Here is a 24,450-nt window from a genome sequence, read left to right on the forward strand (position 1 = left end):
ATACTTAAACAAATCTTGTTTGAGCACCCAAGAGAGCTTTCCAGAACCATAGTGAAACACTCTGTTACTGACTTGGTCCTGTCCCAGCGAGCTCCGTCTAAAAATAATCCGCGGATATAAACGCCATCTTCTGGTGCAGCATCAGCAGTATCCTGAGGAATAACCTACAAGAAGTAAGAGTTCCATGTTATTAAACTTTTATAGCTGTTTGCTTTTTGAGGTATTATGCCAATAGCCAGTTTCCAGAAGACGAATCCAAAATGAGAATAATACAGTGATACCTCCCTTTTCACTACTACTTTTATATAAAACCATAAAGATAGCAGATTTCTGTTTTTAATTACCTTTATTGTAGGTTATAAAATAAGGCTTTAATCACACAGACAAATATGTACTCTATAGACTGTTTTCTTGAGTGGCGGTACAGGTCCAATGATAGAACTACTTTTAATATACCTCTTTTACGGATGTTATTTAACATGCCTACCTCACCAGAGAATGAAATGTCTGTCTTCAATTTGCAGTGAGTTAGTTGCAAAATGAACCTCCCAGTCAGGATTTACTTACTACATGTCACCACAAATTAGCACTCAGAGTAATAAAAATATGCACTTATAATTTCTCTCTACCTGAAATTCATATCCCAGAAGGTCAATAGGGATCCTGTGCTTCCTAGCATAGTTTTGCATAGCTCCAGTTAAGAAAGCTTGAGTAAAATAGAATCCTGACAGCCAAAAAACCGTGGGCTTCCCTAATTCATACCAATCCTGGAAAGAAGAAAATAACATTCAAAAACCAGAAAGAGTCAAATCCCGTATTGTTTGACCATTTTCTATATAACCATACTCAGAAAATCTAAGGGAAGTCTATCACTCCTTTCCCATTACTCCTTTAATGTAAAAGACAAATTATATGAAAAAGTAGATTAAATAATTGGTCGTACGGCCTCTTGTACATTACCTGTAAAAATTTTAGCCTCTCTAGAAAATCTAGAATATAGCTCCCTAATGGTTTTAGACTTGGGTATGAACGTTTTGCCCAACTCTCAGGAACTTTTCCAATAAGTAAACTGCCACACAGAGCCTCCAGTTCAGCATCCATAACAACCAGTCCTTTAATGGCTTTCTTCAGGTTAATTAGTGTAACACGAATAGTTCGGATTAAACTAGAATTAAAAAATAAAACACAATTTTCACACATTTTGCATGATTTTAAAACACAACATCCTCATTGGAAAAAAAAAAGAGAAAACTGGATTATGGAACCATCTATAGAATTTGTATAGCTGCTATATAACTGCGTGATTGCTACATGTATAGTGTCGTGGATTTGTGCATGTGTAATGATTTATTTAAGATTAGGAACAGTATAATAAATTAATTTTTTATCTCTGATATACTCTGTATTGTTTGTTAAGTGGGTAAATTTGGAACGCCAAATGTATACAGCGTTTACTAGATGATGGAAAAAGGTTTAGATTACAAAAGAAGAGGTGGGTAGGGTCTGCAACAAAGGCAAACTTTGCTGAGGAGGCTGAAGGCCAGAGAGCATTATTGAAAGTTTGGGAGCAAATGACGTGGGAGACATGAAGAGACAAATAGGAAAGAAGGAGCACAGAGAAAAACAGGGAAGAAAGAATGGAGAAGCAGGTGAAGATATGAAAGAAAATTAGGAAACAATGTCAAAAGAGAGACTGCAGACCCAAAGCGAAAAATAAAAGTGATTATAGGTTTATAATCTTAGGAGAATAATTGTGAAAATAAGGTATAGGAAGAAAGGCATCAGGAAAGGGGGAAAAAAAGGAAAAAAATTACACAGATGCATGAGAGATGATAAAGAAATAAGCAGAAATACTTCCAACAATCAAGGAAAAATTTTCATTAACTATAACCATGTGTGTATTACAGTTTCTAACCCCTTTACCCTACAGGTCAGAAATATGAAAAAAAAAAATATAATTGAAGATAAAGATGCTGAAAGAGAAAGTGAAGTTAAAAAAAACCATAAAAATATTGTTCACATTCTCTTTTCCAAGTGCGTCCTCAGGATGCACTTCTACCATGTATTTTTCTCTTTCAGTTCATTTTGCCACTAGATCATTTTTCCTGACATCTGTCTTACATTCTGACCTTCCACAAGGAGTAATTGTGCATGGACTGCAGACAATTAGAAGGGAACAAAATAAATAAATAAAATATTTCACACAACATAGGGTTTACAGTGTATGATTCACAGGAAAACTTTTTCTGCAAATGGAATGATTTTGGTTACATTCAGTAAAATATAACACTTTTACTTGTTAAATCTTTCCATTTCTTGCACCAGCACAGTGTTCATACTTTCTTCATATCTCACAGGATATTTACTCAGGCAGCCTTCAATGTCAAAATCATTTGGAAGCTGTAAATGATAACATATTTGGAAATCATTCCATATATCATTATACATTGGTATTACATTCAAAATATGCTTATATGACAAGTTGCAGAGCAATAGATACAGCTAAACCTTCTGATGAGTATCTTATCAATACAGCCTGTAGTAGTTTAATCCAAATAAAAATCACGATTTTTTAAAAAAACAGCTAGATTTTTTCATACCATGAAAAGTTACGAATACGTTTCAATTTTATTAATTTTAAAATTGTTCACACAAACAAATCAACTGTTCTTCCAAGTTGCATTTGCTCTGCTTTCTCTCTCTGTCTCCTATCTCCTACCTATTTATTACTTTCATATTGCACTAAATTCCTCCCAGGAGGATTTTCCTCCAACACGAAATCAATTTGACACTGAAGATTCTAGTTAAAGAATTTATGCATTGTGAAAAGATAAGTTGGAGTAGTTGGTATAATGCAATACCTTGCTGAGAATATCATCTGCAATTTCATAAAGAGTGCTGTCACCACCTCCAGAAGTTCCCTGAGTGCCTCCTCCTTGTGTTAAAAGCAGAGATTCAAAGAGGATCTTAGTTTCCTGAAGGTCTTTTGAAATATCCACATTTTCATGCAAACCAAATACCTCTGGGTGCTGACTAAAGGGAAGACTCTAAGAGAAAATAAACAAACATCAGCATGAGATAAAGCAGGATGCTAGGAATTAGATCCAAGTCTTCTTTAAGAAGCTGAGTGAAAAACTACCACTGACTTCAAGACGGGTAAGGACAGTAATGGTATGTATTTGCAGACAGCGTTACCGGTGAGAGAGCTATCATCTCATTTACAGAAACCCACTTCCACGGTCTTCCTGTCTACTTAACGATTCCCTCTCGGAAACACTCTAGATCGTGGCAAGGATCATACAAGGGTGTTAGCCAAGAAGCCAAGCACAGTTTAACGTGCTGCAAAACTACCTTTCTAATGCAGAGAAGCCTTTAAGGATTGCTTTTTAGCGCATCATCATTATAACAGTTCAAAATCTCGTTGCTATTTTTTACCTTAATAAACTCAATGTAGTCCTCATATGTGCCTTTTGGTGGAGCATAATAGTTGCCGCTGGGAGAAAAAGTGTAATGAGGATTTTCAATTATATCTGGATTATAGAAGTCATCCAGCATTGTCAGCAGTAAACGTCTGTCCCAGTCATCTGTCACTCGACCTCCATAGTTGCACTCACCAGTTAGGTAAGATACAGCTTCAAAAGGGACATGGCTGTATTCATTTATGAACAACTGCAACAGAAGACATAAGTAATTCCAGAGACTGGAAATATCTGCAGAACAACAGTGTGACCTACAGACTGAAGGGCTGGAAGATACAGCACACGCATAACAGCGGTTTATAGAGTTTTCTCCCTAAGAGCTGGAATTCAAAATCTGAATTATTTTTTTCAGGTAAAATTGCTGTTTAGAATAAAGAGGAGTTCGTAGTAAAAGCCTCTTATGAATACCCATCTGGATATTCATAAATAATATATACATTATAGATTAGTAAGTAATACAAGTCATTCTTGAACTATTTACAAAAGGACAATTTTCCAGCGTAAACTTTCTAGATGGACAGTTTTCTGTGTCATAAAGAAATGTGCATTTCACATAATTTTTGTTCCAATCTTCAGAACCCTCTGATCTCTTTCATAACTTCTTGATAACTTTTCCAACTGTTCAGCCTCAGCTTCTTTAATTCACAGTTTTAGCTCTCCTGACTTTTCTACACAGGGCCTGCAGAAGACTCTAGGTCAAGTCATGTTCAACATTTAATTTTAGGGAAGGAGAATGGTCTGAGCTTCTGTTTAACAGTATATTTGTAAAAAAAATTCCTCCTACTAACCACAAAAACCAGCATAACAGGTCACTGACATTGTGTTACTTAAAGCACAGTGAGCTCTTACATATGACAATTTAAACTGTTATTATACTCATATATGCTCATTATATTCCATGTGTCTGTATGAATCTAAATCTCACAAACAAGTTTTAATTTTGTGATTTTGAAAATATTTATATGATTGATGTTCCTTGCCTTTGTAACTGAAGTAATGAAAATCTATGAACGTTTGATGTAATTTAAGTGTATTGCTTCTTGCTCAATCCTATGCTTCGCAAGATCAGAGTTAAAGGTGGCAATAGCTGATTTTACCTGCAGCTGTCTGATACTGATTCGCAAGTCTGATTCATTAAATCCATAGGGTATATTCCAACCAAGAGGCCCAAATTTTCTTCTCTCCTGAACAAGAGCATGGAAAAAACAGACTCCAAAGAGCAGTTTCTCCCATACCTTTGAGAAAAACAAAGCAAGAAAGTATTATTAACTAGGCTGTATGCTCACGCTAGTCTGTAACTTACATAGACAACACACCATTTGATTACCACTCTCCACCTAGGGCACAAATACAAGCAACTATTAAGTATGCTGCGGTTATTTAACTTGGGAACAAATATGCACATAGTTGCCAGATATGCAAGCACATTTACCTAGTTCCTTAAGTACCACTACACAAGATTTTTCTCTTTTTCCATGTAATGGGCAGCTGAATTCATAAAAATTCAAATAGGACCAGATATTTATTTTTAAGGCTCGTTAGACAAAGATAAAATACCGATGTATTGTTTAATTTAAGTCCTTAGATGCATCCACTTATACCTATGGATATTGATCACCATACTCATATCTCTGAGTAATCCCACTGTTTTTTCACTTCCTTCACAGATAATGATTAACTCAGTGATTCATCATTTATCAATAAGACATATTGGGCACTGCAATACTGGTCCCTGGTAGCAAGAAAAGATCTTCCCAGTGCTTACCAACTCAATAATGATAGGTATGCCTGACTAATCAATGTTCAGAGTTTATAGATATTGTGTAGTATGTGTGTGTAATATGAACGTAATTTAATAAAGCCTAAGAAAGCATTTTAAATATAGCCATGTGCAATTACCTGGCAAAGTAACTCTCAACTAATCATTTTTATCATTGCAAAACTAAACTCACAACCATAGTCAAAAATTTTAGCTTCTAATATTCACTGGACAGAAACCAGTATCTGTGGATAAAACAAACAAAAAAACCCCTCTCAACAGATAGGCACATTACCAGCTCCTTTTCAGGGCATCCAGAGAAGAATGCAGGATCAGAAATGGGATCAGAAAGAAATGACTGAAGAAGGTTTAACCGGAGACCAGTAGGAGGTTCATTGGTCATCTTCACTCCATTCTGCAGGACGGTTACTGGAAACTAGAAATAAAAACCAGCAACACTGCATTCAGAAAATGTGGAATAGATGGTATGTTGTTATAACAATATGTTATTACTCTGTGTTTGTTATATAAACAATTATCTGTAAGAAATTAAATTTTAAACATCAACAGCTTTAAAAAAAAGTATCTGAAAGGTACCAAGAAAGAAAGACCTTGCTGTAAACTACAAATCTACATTTTAAAAGCTTTTCTTGTTATTCAACACCTTATAAATAAAATGCAAGATTAAAATTTTGAATTTATGTGAAACAAAACAATGGTGGACAGCACAGAAACTTCTTAATTACATATGCAGGCAATATGCAGTTCCATTCACTAGTACACAAAATATCACACATCACAATACCAAAACACTACAAAGGAAGCTTGGTATTACTGTTTATAATTATTTTTAAATGTCCTTTCTTGATTAAATTATCTCTTCAACAGCCTCACTGTACTTTAGAGAAGTTCCGTATTATCAGCTCATTCAGGGATATGAACATTTCCTAAAAACCTCATCGACTTTTCCTTTCCCCCAATACAGAACATCTGGCAATGCCTGTACCTTAGGTGAAGGGTAACTAGTAAGCCAAAGTCTGAAGGCTGGATGACATTTGTCACTGTTAAACTCTTCACATATTTTCTCCAGCATTGGCATCCATGAGACAGCTAAATGACAATTTTGTAAACAAACCCAGGTTCCTTCTTCCATTCCACTCTGAATCATTTTTGTAGCTATAGGTCCTTGTCCTTGTCCTAATGAGATGGACTGAAACTTATCCCCAACCATCTCTCTGTCATTTGCAAATTTCAGGAGGCCTTAAATAGAAAGCATAAGATTTTAGCATGTCTTCATTAAAAAGAAGTTATGTCATGAAAAAAAATAATTTAAAAATGTTTATTACTGTTTTGTTAAAATGTACATACAAGACGGTATAGCTTTGATGTAGAGTGTAGTATTTATTCAGTTTAAAATATTGTTTCCATTTTTAGGGAGTACAGAATCTTACCGGTGTTTCATGATGCACTCAAATCTACTTGCACAAAGTGCAAAATAATCCTCTTTGTGTATTGAAAGGGAAATTCAGGTCCCTAATCTGAAAAGCTGCACCATGCTTTTGTTTTCTCTTTCTGTGTATACTTACTAGACATGGGATCAGCCCCTGGAGATAGCACAAATATTAAAGGGATTGTAGAATTTGAATCTAAGTAACTTTTTGTTAGATCAAAAGGTGGTGGCTCTACAAATTTCTTCCCCAGTTTATCAGTTACAAATGTTGTTACAGCTGGAATAATCTGGTAAAAAAAGTAAATAAAACCCATTAACATAAGTTAAATATAACTGCATATTTGACAGCATGTTTTATGTATCCTAATTTAGTTAAATTCCTGATCCTACAGACACCTCTCTGCGTTGCACAGATTTGAGACCAGTCTTGCCAAATGCTTGAGAAGCAAAGGTTTCACCTCTTGTTGGCACCCTCCTGACTTTTTTGGTTTTTTTCTCCCCTCACATGAGTCATAATAATGCTTTTAGAAAATAAAAAAATAACATACCTCATATAAACAATATTAAATTATGATAAGACTTTAACTCAGGCTTTACCTGATGTGGATGACCAGCACATTCCCCCTTAGTAAGTATTAATGTAATTATTTTTAATTAATTCTATGCACTTTAAATCCTAACATTGATTGTTCCTAAAGTACATACAATACAATTTGCTAAGTGTGCCAAAGGCTGTATGTGTTAAAAGTTTGCCTTGGCTGTTCAAATCAACACATTAGATCTCTCTCTGCCTTGGAACCCTTTGTACGAATATCCTGCTCTCGAGTATATTGTGTGCGCCAGCAAACAGACTACGCATGAACAAGCACGTGAAGAAAACTAGAACAATGAGTATACTCTGAAAGATGCATTAACCCATGTCAGACAAAAGATCTCACCTGATGCTTGTGGTGTTTGTATTGCTCAATTGAAAAATAAGAATAGCATTTATTTTCTTAATAAAATATGATGAAGAAAAGATTAGTTATGTTAACAACCAGTGCAAACTATGCTACAAGACATGGAACAGCGTACAAACACTTGATAACAGATCATTTTACCTTGTCTGGTCTTAAGCACCGAAGAATTATAATCTTTTGTAATTCATTTAATGTATTATTAAATTGTTCTGGTAACGGAAAGCTTTGTGGCTCTTTGCTGTCATAAACTTTTTGCCATTCACCTATATTTTCAGAGATGTGACTCCTAGAGGGAAAATGCAGTTACAATTACTGTAAATACCTGGAGCCTGTTTTTTGATGTTTATCAAAGGCCAATTACATTGTGTTGTCATACAAGCCGCTCCACACCTACATCAGCAAGTAAACCTGTAGTTGAGCTTCTCCATGCTGAAAAGTGAAAAATCTCTTCCCACCACGCTACTGAAGACATACAAGACTCCACCTGAAAGGCTCTGAGTTGACAATAAGTTCTGCCTACTCCTTCAACCAGCACTGCTTGGACTTTCAAAGGTCTGGGTGAACTTTCTGCCTCTCGTATTCCAGGAAAACCCCACTCTAACTGAAGGAAGTTACTGGGAAATTAAACCAGGGAAAAAAAATATTATTTTCCTTCATGCAACATGCAGAGTACATCCTCTGCAATGGGACAATATTCAGACTATTTAAAGGCTGGATCATCATTCACGTTGCTACTAAAACTCCAAAGGGGCACAAAACACAAAACAGCCTCACATAATTTCTTCTAACAGAGTTTCTTCTTGTTTCTGCAGTCAGATCCAAATCCTCCAAATATTTGGGTTCTGTCAGCTATTTATATGCAAGACTTGTACAGCCCTGCTGGTTCCAGAATTTATGGTTAAATTCTATTTAAATCCAGGGTGAAATTCTCCTGATTTCAGAAGATTAGATTTTACTAGCAAAATTCCTCCCCCAGAACTGCAGTGGAATTCTGCTACATATACTTCCTTTGGCCTCCATTGACCCCCTTGAAACACTGTTTCTCTACCACAGAGACATTCCAAAAGAAAAATTTCTTTATGGAATGCCTCAAATAATTTAGGAAAATAGTTTAATTAAATAATATTATAATTAGCGATCTGACTGTGTGACTTAAATAAGTGAAGCAAACCCAGTGATGAAAAAGGGCTGATTTTACCATACTGGCATTCTGGCACTGGTTTGGAGAACACACAGGAAACATTTCTTTCAGCACGTTACATGTACTTTGGTCAAAAATAATTAAGGCTAATTCACATCAATATTTTACTATACCTCAGTCCTTTCAAAGCTGGGATTTCACTTGCACGACATAATTCATCCCAGCTCTTATCTGATAGCCAAGATGGATCTGGATTCCTGTACTTATTCTTGAGACCCACACCCCCAGTCAGTAAGAATACAAACTCTTGCTGTTCTATTTCATTTTTAGCCCTGTGTTAAAAAAAATGGATAATATTCAGTTATTGAGATACAATTTTACATAATCTAAAGAGCTGTTCAAAATTAATTATACTTCACTGCCATTTAGTAATACTTCTACCGCGGTAACAGCTGAGATTAGATCTCAGTATTCTATAGTTAAAAAACTGCATGGTAAAAATGACTGATTAAGACTACAGTAAGGGTTTCAAGAGGCAAATGGTATATATCTGCTTATTTGTTTTTAAAAAGTGCAATTATTCCTGATTTTTAAAGGCTTTATAGAAAATATAAAGGTTCTGTGAGTACAGTTGCCCTACAAATTGGCCGAGGAATGGTCCATATACAGATGTGTACACAATGTAATTACGTAAGTGTGCACATTATGGTCATGGTGGTGCGATTTTGAACTTATGTCTCCTTTCACAATGTATTCACACAAAATTACAATAAACAGGAAGAAACTAAAAAGCCAGTGGAAGAGAAAAGACTGCAACTGAGATCTCATGATGTACGCAAAAGGACAAAAGAAAAAGAAGAGAAAAAATGAAAAACAAAGACAAAAGCCTAGAAGGTGTTGGGATAGCACATTACTGTCTTAGATTTCTTTCTAAAATATTTTCTTAAATAATAGCAATTGTTCTTGATATAAAGATGCTAGGCAGCATTACCCAGCTCCTTTAAAGGGAGTCAGAGATGTATCACTGACAAAACCATTGGTTTAAATGAGGATAGGAACATTTTTTTCATTGTGTCCTGTACTAGTGATACATGCATTCATGTACTCGTTCACTTGTAAATATTCTCAGTATTAGAAAACCCCAAACATTCATGTCCTTACTCCAAAGGCATTATTCCTAATATGCACAAGAACATGCTATCTCATCAATACCTTTTTCCATTCTAAGAAAATCATTAGTTTCTGTTATTAAGAGACTTCACAAAAATGAGCTTACATGAGAAGACTACAACACAGCAAAAACGAGAAGAGCAGCTTGTCCTTTTCAAACAGTGAACGACACACATTGCAATACAAATTGTATGTGAAGTGGTCATTTAGATATCGAAGTCGCTTCTCCAAAATTTTGGATTTGTTACTAAAAAGAAAAGTGAGAAATAGACTTCAAATTGAATAAATTAGGCAAATCAGTTAAGAAATCTAAAATTATTTAGGGTTGCGGAGGAATTATATTAGACCCATGTGCTCCACAAGGGACTTATGACACCCATTTCCCCAAAACTTCAATTATACTCAGTGTTTTACAACTCTCAAAAGTCCCAAGTAAAATAATGAGCTGAAATCAATTTGCCACAGTTAGGTGGTGGCACTCAGTTTTCATAACGGAGGAGCCTAGTTCAGAACCAGATCTCATCCCTTCTATAAGTGACATTCTTAAAAATACTTATATAAAGCACATGCTTACAGTTCATAATTTGCTCAAACAGTAACTAAGAGCATTTACTTCATTAACAAATCATATTTTGTTTCAAAAGTTTGCATTTAAGGGGGGATAAGAGGTAAATGATTTCAAAATGGAGAGAACTGTTCATAAGAAGAGAATGAAAACACTTTATTTGACACGAGAAAGACTGTATTTACCTATCATGAATAGAGCTGATGAAGAGGTTAACAAACCAACTAAGGGAGTACTGGTACATGGGATCAATGTTGGCCAAGTCTGCAATACTAAAGAACAGCACCGATGAATGCTTTGCAATAGCTCGATAGCCTTCTCGAGATTCAGCTATTTTAAGTTCCGTTTTCTCTGCAATCTAAATATCAATAGTAGTGGATAAGGAAAAGCTTTCAGCGTTCTTTGTACAAAAATATTACTACTTAATAACTTCATTAAAAATAGTTCTACACAGCACTTTGTAACACCAGAGTAAGACGACTTTAATGTTCCAAAAAGCACAATCACAGCAGGAAAATGACTCCAGTAGGTGAAGTGAGTACTTACCCTTACCACAGTACTGCCTGATCCATTCACCTACACTACAGGATGCAATAGTCAAAACAAAGGACAAAGGAGGCACAACAGTTTTGTTGCAACATTTAGCACCAAAAGCATCAATCTCCGCAGTATTAAAAAATATGACTAATTTCAGACTAATTATGTATTTAAACTCTACTTTTTCTACTGTAAATCAGCTTTATACAAAACAATAAAAAGGCTTTTCAAAATTTGACCATCAGACAAATTCCAAGATTACATTTGATTGGCATTAACAAGTAGCAGTAAGGCCAACATCAGCTTAAGGAAAACACTAATATTTGATTTATATTAAGCTTATAATGATTAAAAAACCCAACTTTATTCTCTTACCAATGTTATTTAGCTCTCATTGACTTCAGCTGGTATTTTATGCATAAAGTATAACAAAAGAATCTGGGCTTGCGTACCTGTATTAGTCACTCAGATTATTAATGTCTCCCTGAGTATTTTTGTTGTTTTAAAAAAATTAGTTCCTTCATCTTAACACATTACCTTAACTTCAGAATTTATTACTTTTCACTCAGTCTTTAAAATGCTTCGAAGAATGTGTATCTATCTATAAATTAGAGACTGATCAGTGAAGAGTCTAGAATGGATCCAATTTTATATTTCTCTTCATACTTCACAAGCACAGAATTTCCTCCTTGTGCTTTGCATCTAATTCACAGTCCTTCTACTAGCTGCAGATTTTAGCATTTAATTTCTATGCGTTGTTAAGGAAAGTAAACACACACATTTCTTACCTGCTGTTTTTTAGTGATCTCATTAGCTGTTATTTTAGCAGAATCCAAGACCTTAATAGCAGTCTCATCTTCCAGAATATTCCCTTCAGATGAATGTAAGGTTTCTAAAATTTTCTTCTCAATTTCTTTTAGGTTCTTTTTATTGGCTGCGGACTGAAGGATGAGAGCATTTCTTTCCTCTTCTAATTCTGGTCTAATGAAAAAAACGGTCAATGTTCACCTTCAACTTTCGCTTTCACAGCACATCCTAGTTTTTCTTTATTGTAACCCTGCTGTCTGAAAAACCACCACATGATAATGTGGAATAAGTTTACTGCTGGAAACCCTTTGTAGCAGAGTTTAGCCCAATCACATAGACCTTTTTGTACAACCCAGATACTACTTCTCTGTAACTCTGTGAGGGCTCGGATAAGACCCAAAATCAGTTTCAGAGGTACTGGGCATTTATTTCATATGAAATTAAAACAAAATCCTCATCATTCTGCATCCTTGTCTGGCAGCTCAGTCACATTGCAAAAATCACAATAATGATTTAAATTTCAAATAATATTTACACAGTTTTCTAACATTCGAGGAATATTTCAAGAGAAAAGTACCGTAAAAAAACCACGATTTTACATCTGCTATTTTAATTAACTTGTGCACACTTACACCCACAGTAAACATGACAATCTGTTTTCCTAACAAACTTTTTAGATATGAAAACTAGAAAAACATCTTTTTTCCCCCAAAGCTGTTACTGAGCAACATTTACACCACGTAACTTTAATTTTGCTTTACAATTAATCTCTCATTTTCTTGGAGTTACGCCATAAAAAATTTAAACGGGTATTTGCCATAAAGAGAGACTTACCTCTCTTTCGCTACCACAATACCTAGCAATTGGTCTTCAAGTCCCTCTGGTGTTATCATGAAATTGAGTAAAGAAACTTTTGTAGCAAGTTCAGGCATATAATGTGGATTTCTCAGTTTTGTGGTAATAAAAAACTTGAAATCATTGGAATACTCAATAATGGCCTCACCAAGCTTGATACATTCCACACCTCCTGAAGTTAAGATGAGAAATGTTAAGAAAACCATGATCTACTTCAATAACCTAAAGAAAAAAATTACTTTTGTGATTAAATAAAAGCAAATTTCTTGTCAATGACAAATTTCCTGAAAAGTATAAATAAATAAATAAATAAATCTCATACTCTGAAAAATTCTCAGAGACTTCAGTGAGGCCACGTTTTCCTCGTGGCAGAAGAAATGGAGTCAATCCAATCACTACTGTACTTTCAATGTGCATATACAATACTGGAGATGGTAGCAGAGCTGTGGAATTATTCTCAAATATGATATTCTTACAGACTATTCTTTCCTTGAATTACCTGCCTGAAATAGGAAGCTCAAAAAAAAGTGTTTGAGCTTTTTTTCTTTTTTTTTTTTTTTAAAGTATGAACATGAAAACCACTAAAGATAACTTACGTAAGAAGGAAGAAAAACATATTTGTGTTTATCTGCATTTTTCTGTCTTTTTCCAGGAGGAAGAGAAAGAAAAGTTGAAAATCAAATTCATAGCTACTTAGCAAGTTTCAGAGAAACACAGGAAAACTGTGCCTTAAGCAAAATGCCTTGACAGCTTTTCTTGATTTGTGCAAAATTTAGTAAGTATTAGCATTAGACTAAAATGTATGAAAATGAAGCAAGCAAAACACAATTGCACTGAGACTCTTCCCTTTGCAGAGTCAAGTGTCTTCACTTAGTGTGTGACATGGTGAAGGTTTTCACATAAAACCACTATCACGTGATACATGAATGATATTTATTAAAAAAATAAAATAAAACTTCAGGCTGTTGTGAAGGTACCTTTCTCTTACCACAGGCAGCAGTAAATCAGAGTGTAATAAGAAAAACATCAGGCAGTACCACAGATTGTAAGATGAACATTAACGTAATCTGCTTCAGAGTTCAAAATTAGTTTTGCTGTACCTTGTTTAAAAGTCTGTTTAAGTAGCAGAGGTTCAAGTGACGGATCTAGTTCTTCTCCAACATTTTCCAGCAGGAGTGGAGTGCCAAACTGAATGCAGCTCTCCAGGGTTCTCATATACTCTGCGTCATTGACCTTGATAACACTCAGGCGATTTTCCTTCTCAAAATTCTTGATCCATTTATTTGCTTGACCTTGAGGATCAATCATTAATGGCCTAGAAGACACAAGACAGTTTTCGCAGTGCTTGCAGGAGTTTTTCAAAATTTTAAACTATTTTAAAATGTTTCTGTGTCAGGCTGGCAAGGAAAAAATAATACAATTTTGATTCTGTTATTTTAAGAGATCAGTGAAAAACAGAGGTATAGGTGTTTTATCACGATTTGAAAAGTAATACCAAAAATAGTTTTAAGAGTTGCAAAAAAACTTCATGACGTTTTTCATAAAATACACCAGAATGCAGAATTCTTGTAAAATCTTGTTCTGCCTCTCCCCTGGAATTCTCGGTATTTATAATTTATATTGTTTTTACAAATTTTGAGTTCTTGCTCATATATTTTTTCACCTACAAAAATAAAACTAAAGAATTAGTTGTAATTTAAATCTGATATGTTGGTATATCAACTAGCATAAGACTGGAAATGCAAGTGGGGCAGGGAAAGGTGACACTATTTTAATTTTGTCCAACAGATTTGTCTCCCTGTGCAGATTTCATCTATATGTGTGTATTTTAGTAAGTCAGGCATGAACGATAGCAAACACCTCCTCTAACTGCACCCTTGGAGAACTAAGCAACATTCTAAAACCAGAATTACACACTAATCTGAATATAACCTGAATCTATCACAAAGACTAATTCTTAAGAGAACACAGATCACAAGATCACCAGACAGTTTTATAATCTTGTATTTCTACAAGTGCAGATTGTTTGCAGACAACTATCACAAGTTTTCACACAACTGATATCAACCTTGAAATAAAATTTCAGTTAGAATACAAAAAAAAGTTGTTACAGGTCCTAAACAAATCCTTTGTATAGATGTGAGTTTCACACACAATAAATATCTATAAGACACAAAAATGTCATCTGATACCCTTATAACTGTAAGAACCTAAAGTGGACTGTGGTATATCTGGACCATGCAATTTACATAACCTGAACCTTATCATTAAACATGTAAAGAATAAAGATTTCTGTGCAGTTCTAAAACCAACTCTTACAAATGCTTCATTAGCTAGTAACAATAACAAGATACAATACTAAAAAAAACACCAAGAAAAATAACAAATAACTTTATCCAAGAGGACTGCATCTCCTGAAAGGAAAGCTTTCAAGTAACTATGTGCATTTATTTATTTTATCTTGTTATACCCCTTAAATTTCACAGGAGCTGGGTATAAGGATTCCACTACTGCTCTCAATTACATCGTCTCTACAGAAGCTACATTGTCTCTAGAAATTTTTTATTTTTTTTTTTAAAAGTGAAAACTTGTTTGGATTTGAAAAGTAAATCTTTTTGTCACCTACCAACGCCTTGAATTGTCAACAATGACCCCATTGTCTACAGAAAATGTGTCAGTTGGCAAACCAGCAATATTCCAGGCCCTTATTTTTATTGGGTCACCAAGAGTCTTACTCAAAGAGAAATTCTCAGAACAAGGGATATTTTTCTCCTGGAAAAAAAAAGAGAAAAGAAAACCTCATTTATCTTTATTCCATGTTTCTTTACGTCTTTTATTAAAGGCCACTTCAATCCAAAGTGACTATGTGCATTTCCTTTTAAGAGTTTGAAACAGGTCAAGTATAACCAACGAGGAGAGGTGCCATGCTGGTCCTTGTTCTCACCAACAAGGAGGGGCTGCCGGGGAATGTGAAGCTCCAGGGCAGCCTGGGCTGCAGTGACCATGAGATGGTGGAGTTCAAGATCCTTAGGGCAGTGAGGAGTGCGCACAGTAAGCTCACTGCCCTGGACTTCAAGAGAGCAGACTTTGGCCTCTTCAGGGATCTGCTTGGAAGAATAATGTGGGATAAAGCCCTGGAGGGCAGAGGGGCCCAAGAAAGCTGGCTAATATTCAAAGATCACCTCCTCTAAACTGAGGAGCAATTCATGCCAACAAAGAGGCAGTCAGGCAAAAATGGCAGGAGGCCTGCATGGACGAACAAGGAGCTTGTGGACAATCTCAAACAGAAGCTTACAGAAGGTGGAAGCAAGAACAGGTAGCCTGGGAGGAACACTGAGAAATTGTCTGAGCAGCCAGGGAGCAGGTTAGGAAAGCTAAAGCCCAGACAGAGTTAAATCTGTCCAGGGACAGCAAAGGCAACGAGAACAGCTTCTATAGGTATGTCAGTGATAAAAGAAAGATGGGAAAATACGGGCCCACTCAGGAGGAAACAGGAAACTTGATCACCCAGGATATGGAGAAGGCTGAAGTACTCAATGACTTTTTTGCCTCCGTCTTCACCGGCAAGGGCTCCAGCCACACTGCCCAAGCTGCAGAAGGCAAAGGCAGGGACCAGGAGAATGAGGAAATGCCTACTGTAGGAGAAGATCAGTTCGAGACCATTTAAGGAAGCTGAAGGTGCACAAGTCCACGGCCTCATTTGATTTATGAATTATGGTGTTAGTGTAAGTATGCTGGAACTCTCCCTTTGCAAACAGCATAATCAACCATTCAATTAACATATAAATACGTGCCAGTATAAGTTATAATATAATTTCTTTTACATTATACATAACTGCATTTTAAAGTTAACTCTTTTATTTAAAGGCAAAAAGAGACAGTTCTGAGATTTTAAGTAAAAATCAAGCCTTACAAAGTCAATGATGTGCTCTTGTTTCTGATGTGCTACTTTAAGTCTACAGTAAATTCACTGATTTCATTAAACTCAAATTTACAGAATATTGGATCAGCAGAATTTATCCCATTGATCTTAATGAGTTTTACTAGGCTAACATTAAATAAATGACAAGTGATTTTTGAGGCCTTTTACAGTAATCTGAAAAAAAGCACACACTTATTTAAATCTAAGATGACCTTCTAACCTTGCACAGATTGCTCCAATCTTTGGTACATTCTTGTCGAAATCCAGCAGTAAAAGCTCCCAGATACGCTATCACACCAGCTGATATCAGAACATCTCCTGTCAAATTATCATATACGTCTTGAAGATCATTCGCAGCATTATTCCATCTATGACAAGCAGAAAATGCAGAAAAAAATGGTGCTGAAACCTCCACGTTAATGATATTGACAATAAAAATCAACCTTTTTTGTCATTGTTTACCGTAACTTCAGGTGGAGAATACATAAGGACACTGTCTTTATGTATTTTATTCTCACAAGGTGCTGGGTCATCTTGTCTAGACCATGCTTTCACCAATAAAGATTGGACGAGATGACCCTTCCAACCTGGTACTCTATGATCTTATGATTCTTATTTTGAAGACTTGTCTACAATTCTCCTTCAATGTTGTTGCCCATATTTTTACATTACAAACAATGAGGAATCTTTCAAGGCCCCAGGCTGTTACACTCTTCAGCAGCACAGGCCTCAGACAGAGATACAACATTAAAGTCTCAGAGAACTGAAGTCCAAATTCAGTTTCTGCAATGGCTGTTATATCTGACATTTGACCTTTAACCTGACCTTGATTTCTCTCCACCAAGGCCTCCAATCAACTTCTCTGCTCGTTCTAGTTTTTTAGCACACAGGTCAACCTGGAATTCTAAACGAGCCTTTTCTTCAGTTTTCTCAGTGAAGGTTTGTTCCAAAGCAGCCAAACGATTTTCAACTGCTGCAAGTTCTTCTCTCTTCTGATTCAAGAGGGTCAGTGTCTCTGCTAAGGACTGCTGTGCCTCCCTTAGACGATCTTTCTTGGGTGCAACCACCTATTCAATTACAACCAATATACAAATGCTTAAAGCACATTTTTGTAACTTTATTGTTTAATACAATGCTTAGGGTGACTATACCAAGCAAAGATTTCATAGCACTGCGGGACTAGGATTAAAAACTCACCTTCGCAACCCTGTCATACACCTCCATTGCCATAATCCATTTGCATAAACCCTCTGCTGCTGAGGAAGCTTTAGCCACCTTTTGTGGATCGAACTCAGGATTAGTCAAGTATTCAGCCCGAATCTTCTGCATGACAGCTGCCTGGATAACAAAAGCATTATAGCTCATCAAAGTCTCGTGGCTGACACTTTAAAATTACACTGATTGGTTGCTGTTTCTCTAGACAATGAAATAGCAAAGAACTACTCAGTAATAATTGTGGTAAAAAACACTGCTCATTTTTTTCTTTTGATTTTCCTATCATGCTTTGTGATCTTTTCCTGTTTTCATCCTAATCCTATCCTTATCCTACCACTAAACACACAGAAACTACATCTAGCTTTGGAAGGTCTTCATTTAAAGTGCTGCAGGCTGAAGAATATTTGGAGAAATTACTACATATATTCTTCCTACTCCTTCTGAGGTACCTGCTTATGGCCATTTTAGGACACAAGACAATAGACAGGACTGACTATTTACTCTGATACAGTTTTTTATGTGTTATTTTTACCTTTTGATGAGATACCACCTGTAAATTGCGAAGTTAGAAACATTTGTGCACAGAAGGACATTTCATTCAAATAGAAGACAGACTATATAGAAACCTCAGAAATTCCGAAAGGGAATTCTAAAACCTTCTGAAACGCCACTTACAAGGCTCACCCTAAAGAAGTTTGACTTGCTTGTTATGACCATCTTGTAGAGACCCTTGGTCATAACAGAAATTGACTAACTTGGGACAAATGGGGCCTCTGATATATTATTTTCTAATTTCAATTTTTTCACCTGCAAGAAAATATCAAAATGATAAAAACCACTGAAAAATTAGAAGCCTTACTGGAATATTGTCCTTGTCATACTCTTTCAAATCCTTTAAGAAATTCATGTCACCAAGCAGTTTCTTGCTCGGAGCCCAGTAATCCAAAATCTACAAAACACAGTAGGAAATACCTTTTCCAAGTTTTAAAACAAACACACAAACAAAAAGTGACAGATCTCTTAATTAACTCATGCATATTTAATACCGATGACCTTGTATCTCCTGGAGACATCAAAAAGAAGAAAGTCTATCAGATCAAACATTTTCCCCAACCCATATTTAAATCCAAAAACTGAACAGTGTCTCAGGGAAGAGTTATGTATCATCTTTTATCAAAATACGAGTCAAGCAAATTAAATGTGTTCTCTTTGCACATTACAGAACTTAGAAAGTTTGGAATTCTGGAAGTTTTCAGTAAAATAATGGATGGAGGCTGTAAGTATTTGCCTACTTTAGAGGACCTTGGATGATCTTGTTTATTGAACTCTATGTTGAGAAGAACATGAATTATAGTCTTATTTGAAGCTATTGTCTGCCATTTTACCTTGCCTCCAGTCCCTGAAGGATCTGCAATCTTATCAGGTTTTATGTCTTTCATGACACAGATCGCAGCCATGACAAGTTTGACACCAGATGGAGGATTTTTCATTGATTTGACAATTGATATATCAGAAGGCTAAAATAAAAATCACATTTAAAGAAATTATGACAAATGTCATGCCTTTCTCACCACTAAGATGAATGAATTAACAGAAAAATGGGGAATTATAACACCATTGACAATTAACATAATTATAGAAGGCTTTTACAAGGGATAATACAGTGTTAGTAAGACAGTTAACAATATCCATCAATGTATCCTATGCAGGGGAACTAAAAATGAAATAAATGCTAGCAACTGTAAGCTAATGATTAATTAAAATCATATTTTAAGAAGTCCACATCAGAATATTTTTGATACGCTTCTGTAAGTGTCATCTAAAACATCTCACATACTTCACAACTCTACTAAACTACCTCCAACTATACTAAATTCCTGCGGGACTTTCTCAACAATACTGCTTTCAGATCACGTGTTAAGTCACAACAAGGACAAAACCTTTAAACCAAAGATCCAGGTTAATTCTTAGCCATAAACAAATGCCATGTTATACACTGGCGGTCAACATTAACTTAGCTGAAAGAGAATTAATTTCCTGATACCACTGCTGGTAATCTCAGGTTTTGGTTGCTTTTCCCACAACTGGGCTTTCTTGCAAATAAACAATTTTATAAATGCATGTTTCCCCCTCCACCCCCCCCCCCCTTTATATTCTGAGTACAGGAAGAGGAAATACACTGAACAATGACTGTACAAGTCCTCTCCTTTGCCAAAACTGGGGAAATTTAACACTTTTCAAATCCTTTTCATCTTAGTGCATTCTTTCCCAAATAAATGGAAGAGTATAATCATGTTAAATAACTCATTCAAATGCTGAAATTTAGATCAGCTTGCCTTCAAAGTGTCAAGAGCATCAAGTGCGGCCTCCAGGGCTGGGATTGCCTCTGCCAGGTCACTCTCACATTCATTTTTCAATGCCTGAGCTTCTTCAGCTTTTCCTGTAGCAATTTCTTCATCTACTTTTACAGTTTTTCTTTTTTGTTCTACTTCAGCAGATTCTATTCCTATAGTCTAGAGAAAAAACACATGGATGAGCTTCCTATTGAGCAGTGAATGGTCAAAAAACCAGAAATTACATAGTGTAGCACTTATAGAACATTGCAAAATATGAAAGAACGGAAGTATTTCAATATTTTCATATATTTTCAGTTTACATTAAGGGAATAATTTGTTTCTTAGCATGATGAAACTTCATCATGGAGCTTTAACAGTAAACTGCATGCAATCAGATTACCGTCAATGAAAGCTATTCAAAATATGCTGGAAGTTCCGGAGGCAAGAAACAATGTGCATCAGGCTTTAACTAAAAAATGACTAGCTGTTATAGTGAGTTTTCATAGCTTCATAGTCTATAACATTGACTACTGAAATTTATTTTCTTTTCAGTGATGAGTACTTCATCCAAGTACTCCCTTTGCAGTCCTACAGAAGTGACATCTAGTTTTCTTAAAGGTTTGTAAGAATCGGTAGAAGAGATATCACTGTATCTGTAAAAACACTTACAAATCAGAAGTGCATGAAAACATCGATCGAATCTTGCTTTTTTGTGATGCAACAGCAACACACTAGCTAAGTGTATTTTTGCAAGTCAGAATTTTTAGAAAACACCTAAGAGATTGGTTCCTAAATATCACTAAATTTCAATGAAGTTAATCCTTTTTAGGATCCTTTTAAAAATCAAGCATATCATTCCTGTTCATGCAAAGACAGACTGTGCAAAACTGTTCTTGTTTATTTTGTACATTGAAGAACCATTTGTGGTTTTTGCAATGTTTGTGAATGATCTTGGGAAAACTGGTCTAACCACTATTAGCATGAAAGTTCCTCTAACGTCCTTCGGCATGAAGCTTAGGCAAGGACTCTACCTCCAGAGTCTGTATCTTACTTAAGAATGCAATTTTCTTCCAGTTCTATGGATATAAGCATAAATAGTGGCAAGTTTCACGATACTGCAAACCCCAGGAAAGAAGTGAGCTCAAAAACCTGAACTCAACTGTTAAAGTCACATATCAGCAACCTTATACAGGCATACTCTTTCAAAGCTGTCTACAGTCAGCTGAGGTACTGAAGTAGAAGTACACTGTATGATAAAATGCCTCATTCAAAGCTATTTATTACAAAGGTGAAATTATGGATCCCAAGTATCTACATGCTTACATTAAAACCCACAAAGTTGTATTTGTATAACGCTACCTTCATCATGTTTGCATTATCCAATTTAGCCTCTTCCAGTTTGGGCTGCAGCTGAACTAGCTCTTGCTTCATCTCACCAACCTAAACATACACAAAAGAAGCAGGCAGGATTCAGAAACACCAAGTACGATTTCCAATAATTTCTGTAAGACCTAGATTTTACCTAATGACTAATTTATTGATAGACGGAAATTCAGTTTCAAATCAAAACACTTCAGAGACTTATTTTTACCTCACATGTACAATCTCTAATCTTAAGAGCTACGTTCACCTACAGTCACCTGTTAACCATTTAAGAAAGGGAAGCTCTGTTCATATACTGCTTAGCAATACATGCTTAGAGGTCTGTGGCCTCTAGCACAACTGCTACGACTGTAGAAAAGGTAAAATACATTTCTTACAGTTTTACTGTTGAAGATCAAGCTAAACAAAATCTGAAGTAATGCTTTTTGAGTGACTTGTCCAGGAAAAGACCTGTTTTTGCCAAACGTTTTGTATTTTCAGTTCCATTTTTGTCCTAACTCACCTGTGATTCGGCAAAAGCTAGTTTATCTAGTCCATTCACGTATTTCTTCTTGGCTTTCATTACAGCATCTCGTTTCTGAGTAAGAAGTTTCCGAAACGCAGCAATAAGCTCAAGATAAGAAGTAGGAGTAACATAATTATGGCGCCCCAAAATTTGCAAGAACCTATTAAAAAAAAAAAAGTAGTTTATTTAGTTTAACTATTGTTAGCAAAGTTATATAACTGACAAATAATAGGAGTAAACAATTCTGACAATTTTATATAATATTTTTATGTAGGCAAATAGTATACATTAACATTTAATACAGAAGTGAGAAGTAATGGAACTCAATCCTACTATTTTGTTGTTTCTTACTTCTAAAAATTCAACTTTTGAGTTCTCCATTGCTCAATTCACTACTTTCAACAGCATAATCTTTTCCCTCTTAGTATTTCTATAAATTAATGAATTGTTTTCAAAAGAAACAGACTGACCTTACAGAGAGTGACAAAACTGAGGTATGAAAGTATTTACAGATGGGCACAACTTCCTGACGCTCACTGTCAGTGAGCTGAAGTGTTTCTAAGAACTTATTAGCCACACGTTCAAGAGCATCTTCAGGCCATGGCTGAGGGAGAAGTGAGGAGAGAAGCATTTGTAAAATTCAGCCGTTAGTAGTCTTCATACTTTAAAAACAATTTGTACAATTCAAAACACCAGAATGAGATATACTAGTCCCAACTACGTCTCAAGAATAACGAACTGATATAAGGGCTAGATGAGGCAGCAAGGTCACTACCCATGCAGTCTTTTCTGGCAGCTCCTGGCTGATCGTCTAGTTAAAAGCTACATATTGCCTTTCTATCCAAACATTTCTGCGTCTATGTCACCCTTTGGCAGAAAAATTGACATCAGCACCAGGCCAAGCTATAGAGCTAACTGCACTTTATTGACAGTAACACCACTTACGAAGGATCATTAACTGTAGTAATTTTCCAAGCTTTATTCTGCTATAAAAGATCTACTGATAAACAGGACTTGTATTAGCTAGTCATTCCTGTGATGCATGATCTGCTTAACAGGCAGCAGCAATTATGATCATTTTACAATAACACTGAAATGGTTTCTCTAGTCCTTTAAGACACACGCATTATATGATAAAATGACAAATTACCATCACCAAACTGAGAATATTCACTATTTCAGCAATGTAAAACTTTTAGCAACAAATTTAAGTTTATTTGTAGAAAAACCGAGATTGCACACCAAAGAGCTTCCAAACTACTACAAAACATGCCTGTGCTATTTGAAAATTTTGAAAAACATGGAGTAATTCTATACAGAAGACATGAAAACACAGATTGTTAGAAAACTGAAGTGTTTGTTTAAGGAAACAATATAAATATTTCCACATACCTGGAACCAATCAATAGTACAACAGTTAATGAGTGAGGGAAACTGCCTCAGACGATTGCGGAAAGCATCTCCGATTGGGCTGAATGCTACCACAATGTGGAGATTTTCTTTGCAGCAGTTCACAAAAAATGCAAACAAGGCCAAGGGACTGAGTTCTTCATGTTTACTGTCCGCCTGAGCTATCGCACGAACACCCTAGGAATAATACATAGGGTAAAAACAGTTATATAATTTCTCATTAAGCACTTCTGAAGTCCTACAACAAACCTGTTAATGACAGCATCACCATGAACTAAATTCTTTATTGATAAATGAGACAGGTAGAATAAACTACAAGACAAGAACAAGTAGTAAATACTATTTCAGAATAGGATTACAATATTCATCTGTGACCCCGACAACTCATTCTAGAAATGACCACCTGCTGCCTCGAGCAACCGAGAATACATTAGAACAAAAATTAAAAATCCATCCCAAGATGAGTTCCAGATGGACAAGACACATTAAGATAAGAAAAGGTTAAGACACATTCTGAAAAAAAAATCAAAATTCATAATTAGCTCCCTCAAGAAACAGAGACCCAAAGCCTTCTAATCATATATAAAACTACCAGGCCTAATTACAATCAATCTTCAGTCACTCAAAAATTTAGGAGATACAAACAGGTGAGGCAAATTACTACTCATTACAGAAAAGCCTCTATCACAATAGGAAACGTCTTTCTCATCATCTATGCTTTAAGTGCCATGTAAGTCCCCTAAACAACATCTCAAGACATTAACTTACTAAGAACTTTTTCAGCTTTATTATTATACTAAAATATGCTGCATTTACCTAATTGGAGAGGAAAATTTAAGTTTCAAACATCAAAACATATTCTGTTCATTCATTTGCCAAAGACAATAATCTCTCAAAACAAGAAGAAACCTCTAGATTTGAAACTAAAGACTACTTCATAAAAGTATTATTATCTCC

General features: G+C 35.5%; 1 protein-coding gene across 2 annotated transcripts in view; it reads right to left on the reverse strand.

Annotated features, from left to right (window-relative positions):
• Nucleotides 1-24,450, reverse strand: part of DNAH12 (dynein axonemal heavy chain 12) — a 73,225-nt gene that overhangs the window by 2,154 nt on the left and 46,621 nt on the right. For both annotated transcript variants that reach the window (XM_074602999.1, XM_074603000.1), the window contains 28 exons: nt 23,476-23,670; nt 22,554-22,687; nt 22,081-22,243; nt 21,555-21,635; nt 20,196-20,372; nt 19,245-19,376; nt 18,719-18,808; nt 17,842-17,982; nt 17,470-17,711; nt 16,865-17,012; nt 15,349-15,494; nt 13,823-14,037; nt 12,702-12,894; nt 11,849-12,041; nt 10,709-10,881; nt 10,065-10,205; nt 8,962-9,120; nt 7,789-7,933; nt 6,825-6,975; nt 6,245-6,498; nt 5,534-5,674; nt 4,577-4,714; nt 3,436-3,669; nt 2,862-3,047; nt 2,297-2,400; nt 961-1,165; nt 630-767; nt 73-164 (listed from right to left, as the gene is read on the reverse strand). In XM_074602999.1, coding sequence (XP_074459100.1) covers nt 73-164; nt 630-767; nt 961-1,165; nt 2,297-2,400; nt 2,862-3,047; nt 3,436-3,669; nt 4,577-4,714; nt 5,534-5,674; nt 6,245-6,498; nt 6,825-6,975; nt 7,789-7,933; nt 8,962-9,120; nt 10,065-10,205; nt 10,709-10,881; nt 11,849-12,041; nt 12,702-12,894; nt 13,823-14,037; nt 15,349-15,494; nt 16,865-17,012; nt 17,470-17,711; nt 17,842-17,982; nt 18,719-18,808; nt 19,245-19,376; nt 20,196-20,372; nt 21,555-21,635; nt 22,081-22,243; nt 22,554-22,687; nt 23,476-23,670 — 4,511 coding nt within the window. The remainder of the gene's footprint in view (nt 1-72; nt 165-629; nt 768-960; nt 1,166-2,296; nt 2,401-2,861; nt 3,048-3,435; nt 3,670-4,576; nt 4,715-5,533; nt 5,675-6,244; nt 6,499-6,824; nt 6,976-7,788; nt 7,934-8,961; nt 9,121-10,064; nt 10,206-10,708; nt 10,882-11,848; nt 12,042-12,701; nt 12,895-13,822; nt 14,038-15,348; nt 15,495-16,864; nt 17,013-17,469; nt 17,712-17,841; nt 17,983-18,718; nt 18,809-19,244; nt 19,377-20,195; nt 20,373-21,554; nt 21,636-22,080; nt 22,244-22,553; nt 22,688-23,475; nt 23,671-24,450) is intronic.

The sequence above is a fragment of the Larus michahellis genome, chromosome 10 (genome assembly GCF_964199755.1).
Source record: "Larus michahellis chromosome 10, bLarMic1.1, whole genome shotgun sequence".
Lineage (NCBI taxonomy): Eukaryota > Metazoa > Chordata > Aves > Charadriiformes > Laridae > Larus > Larus michahellis.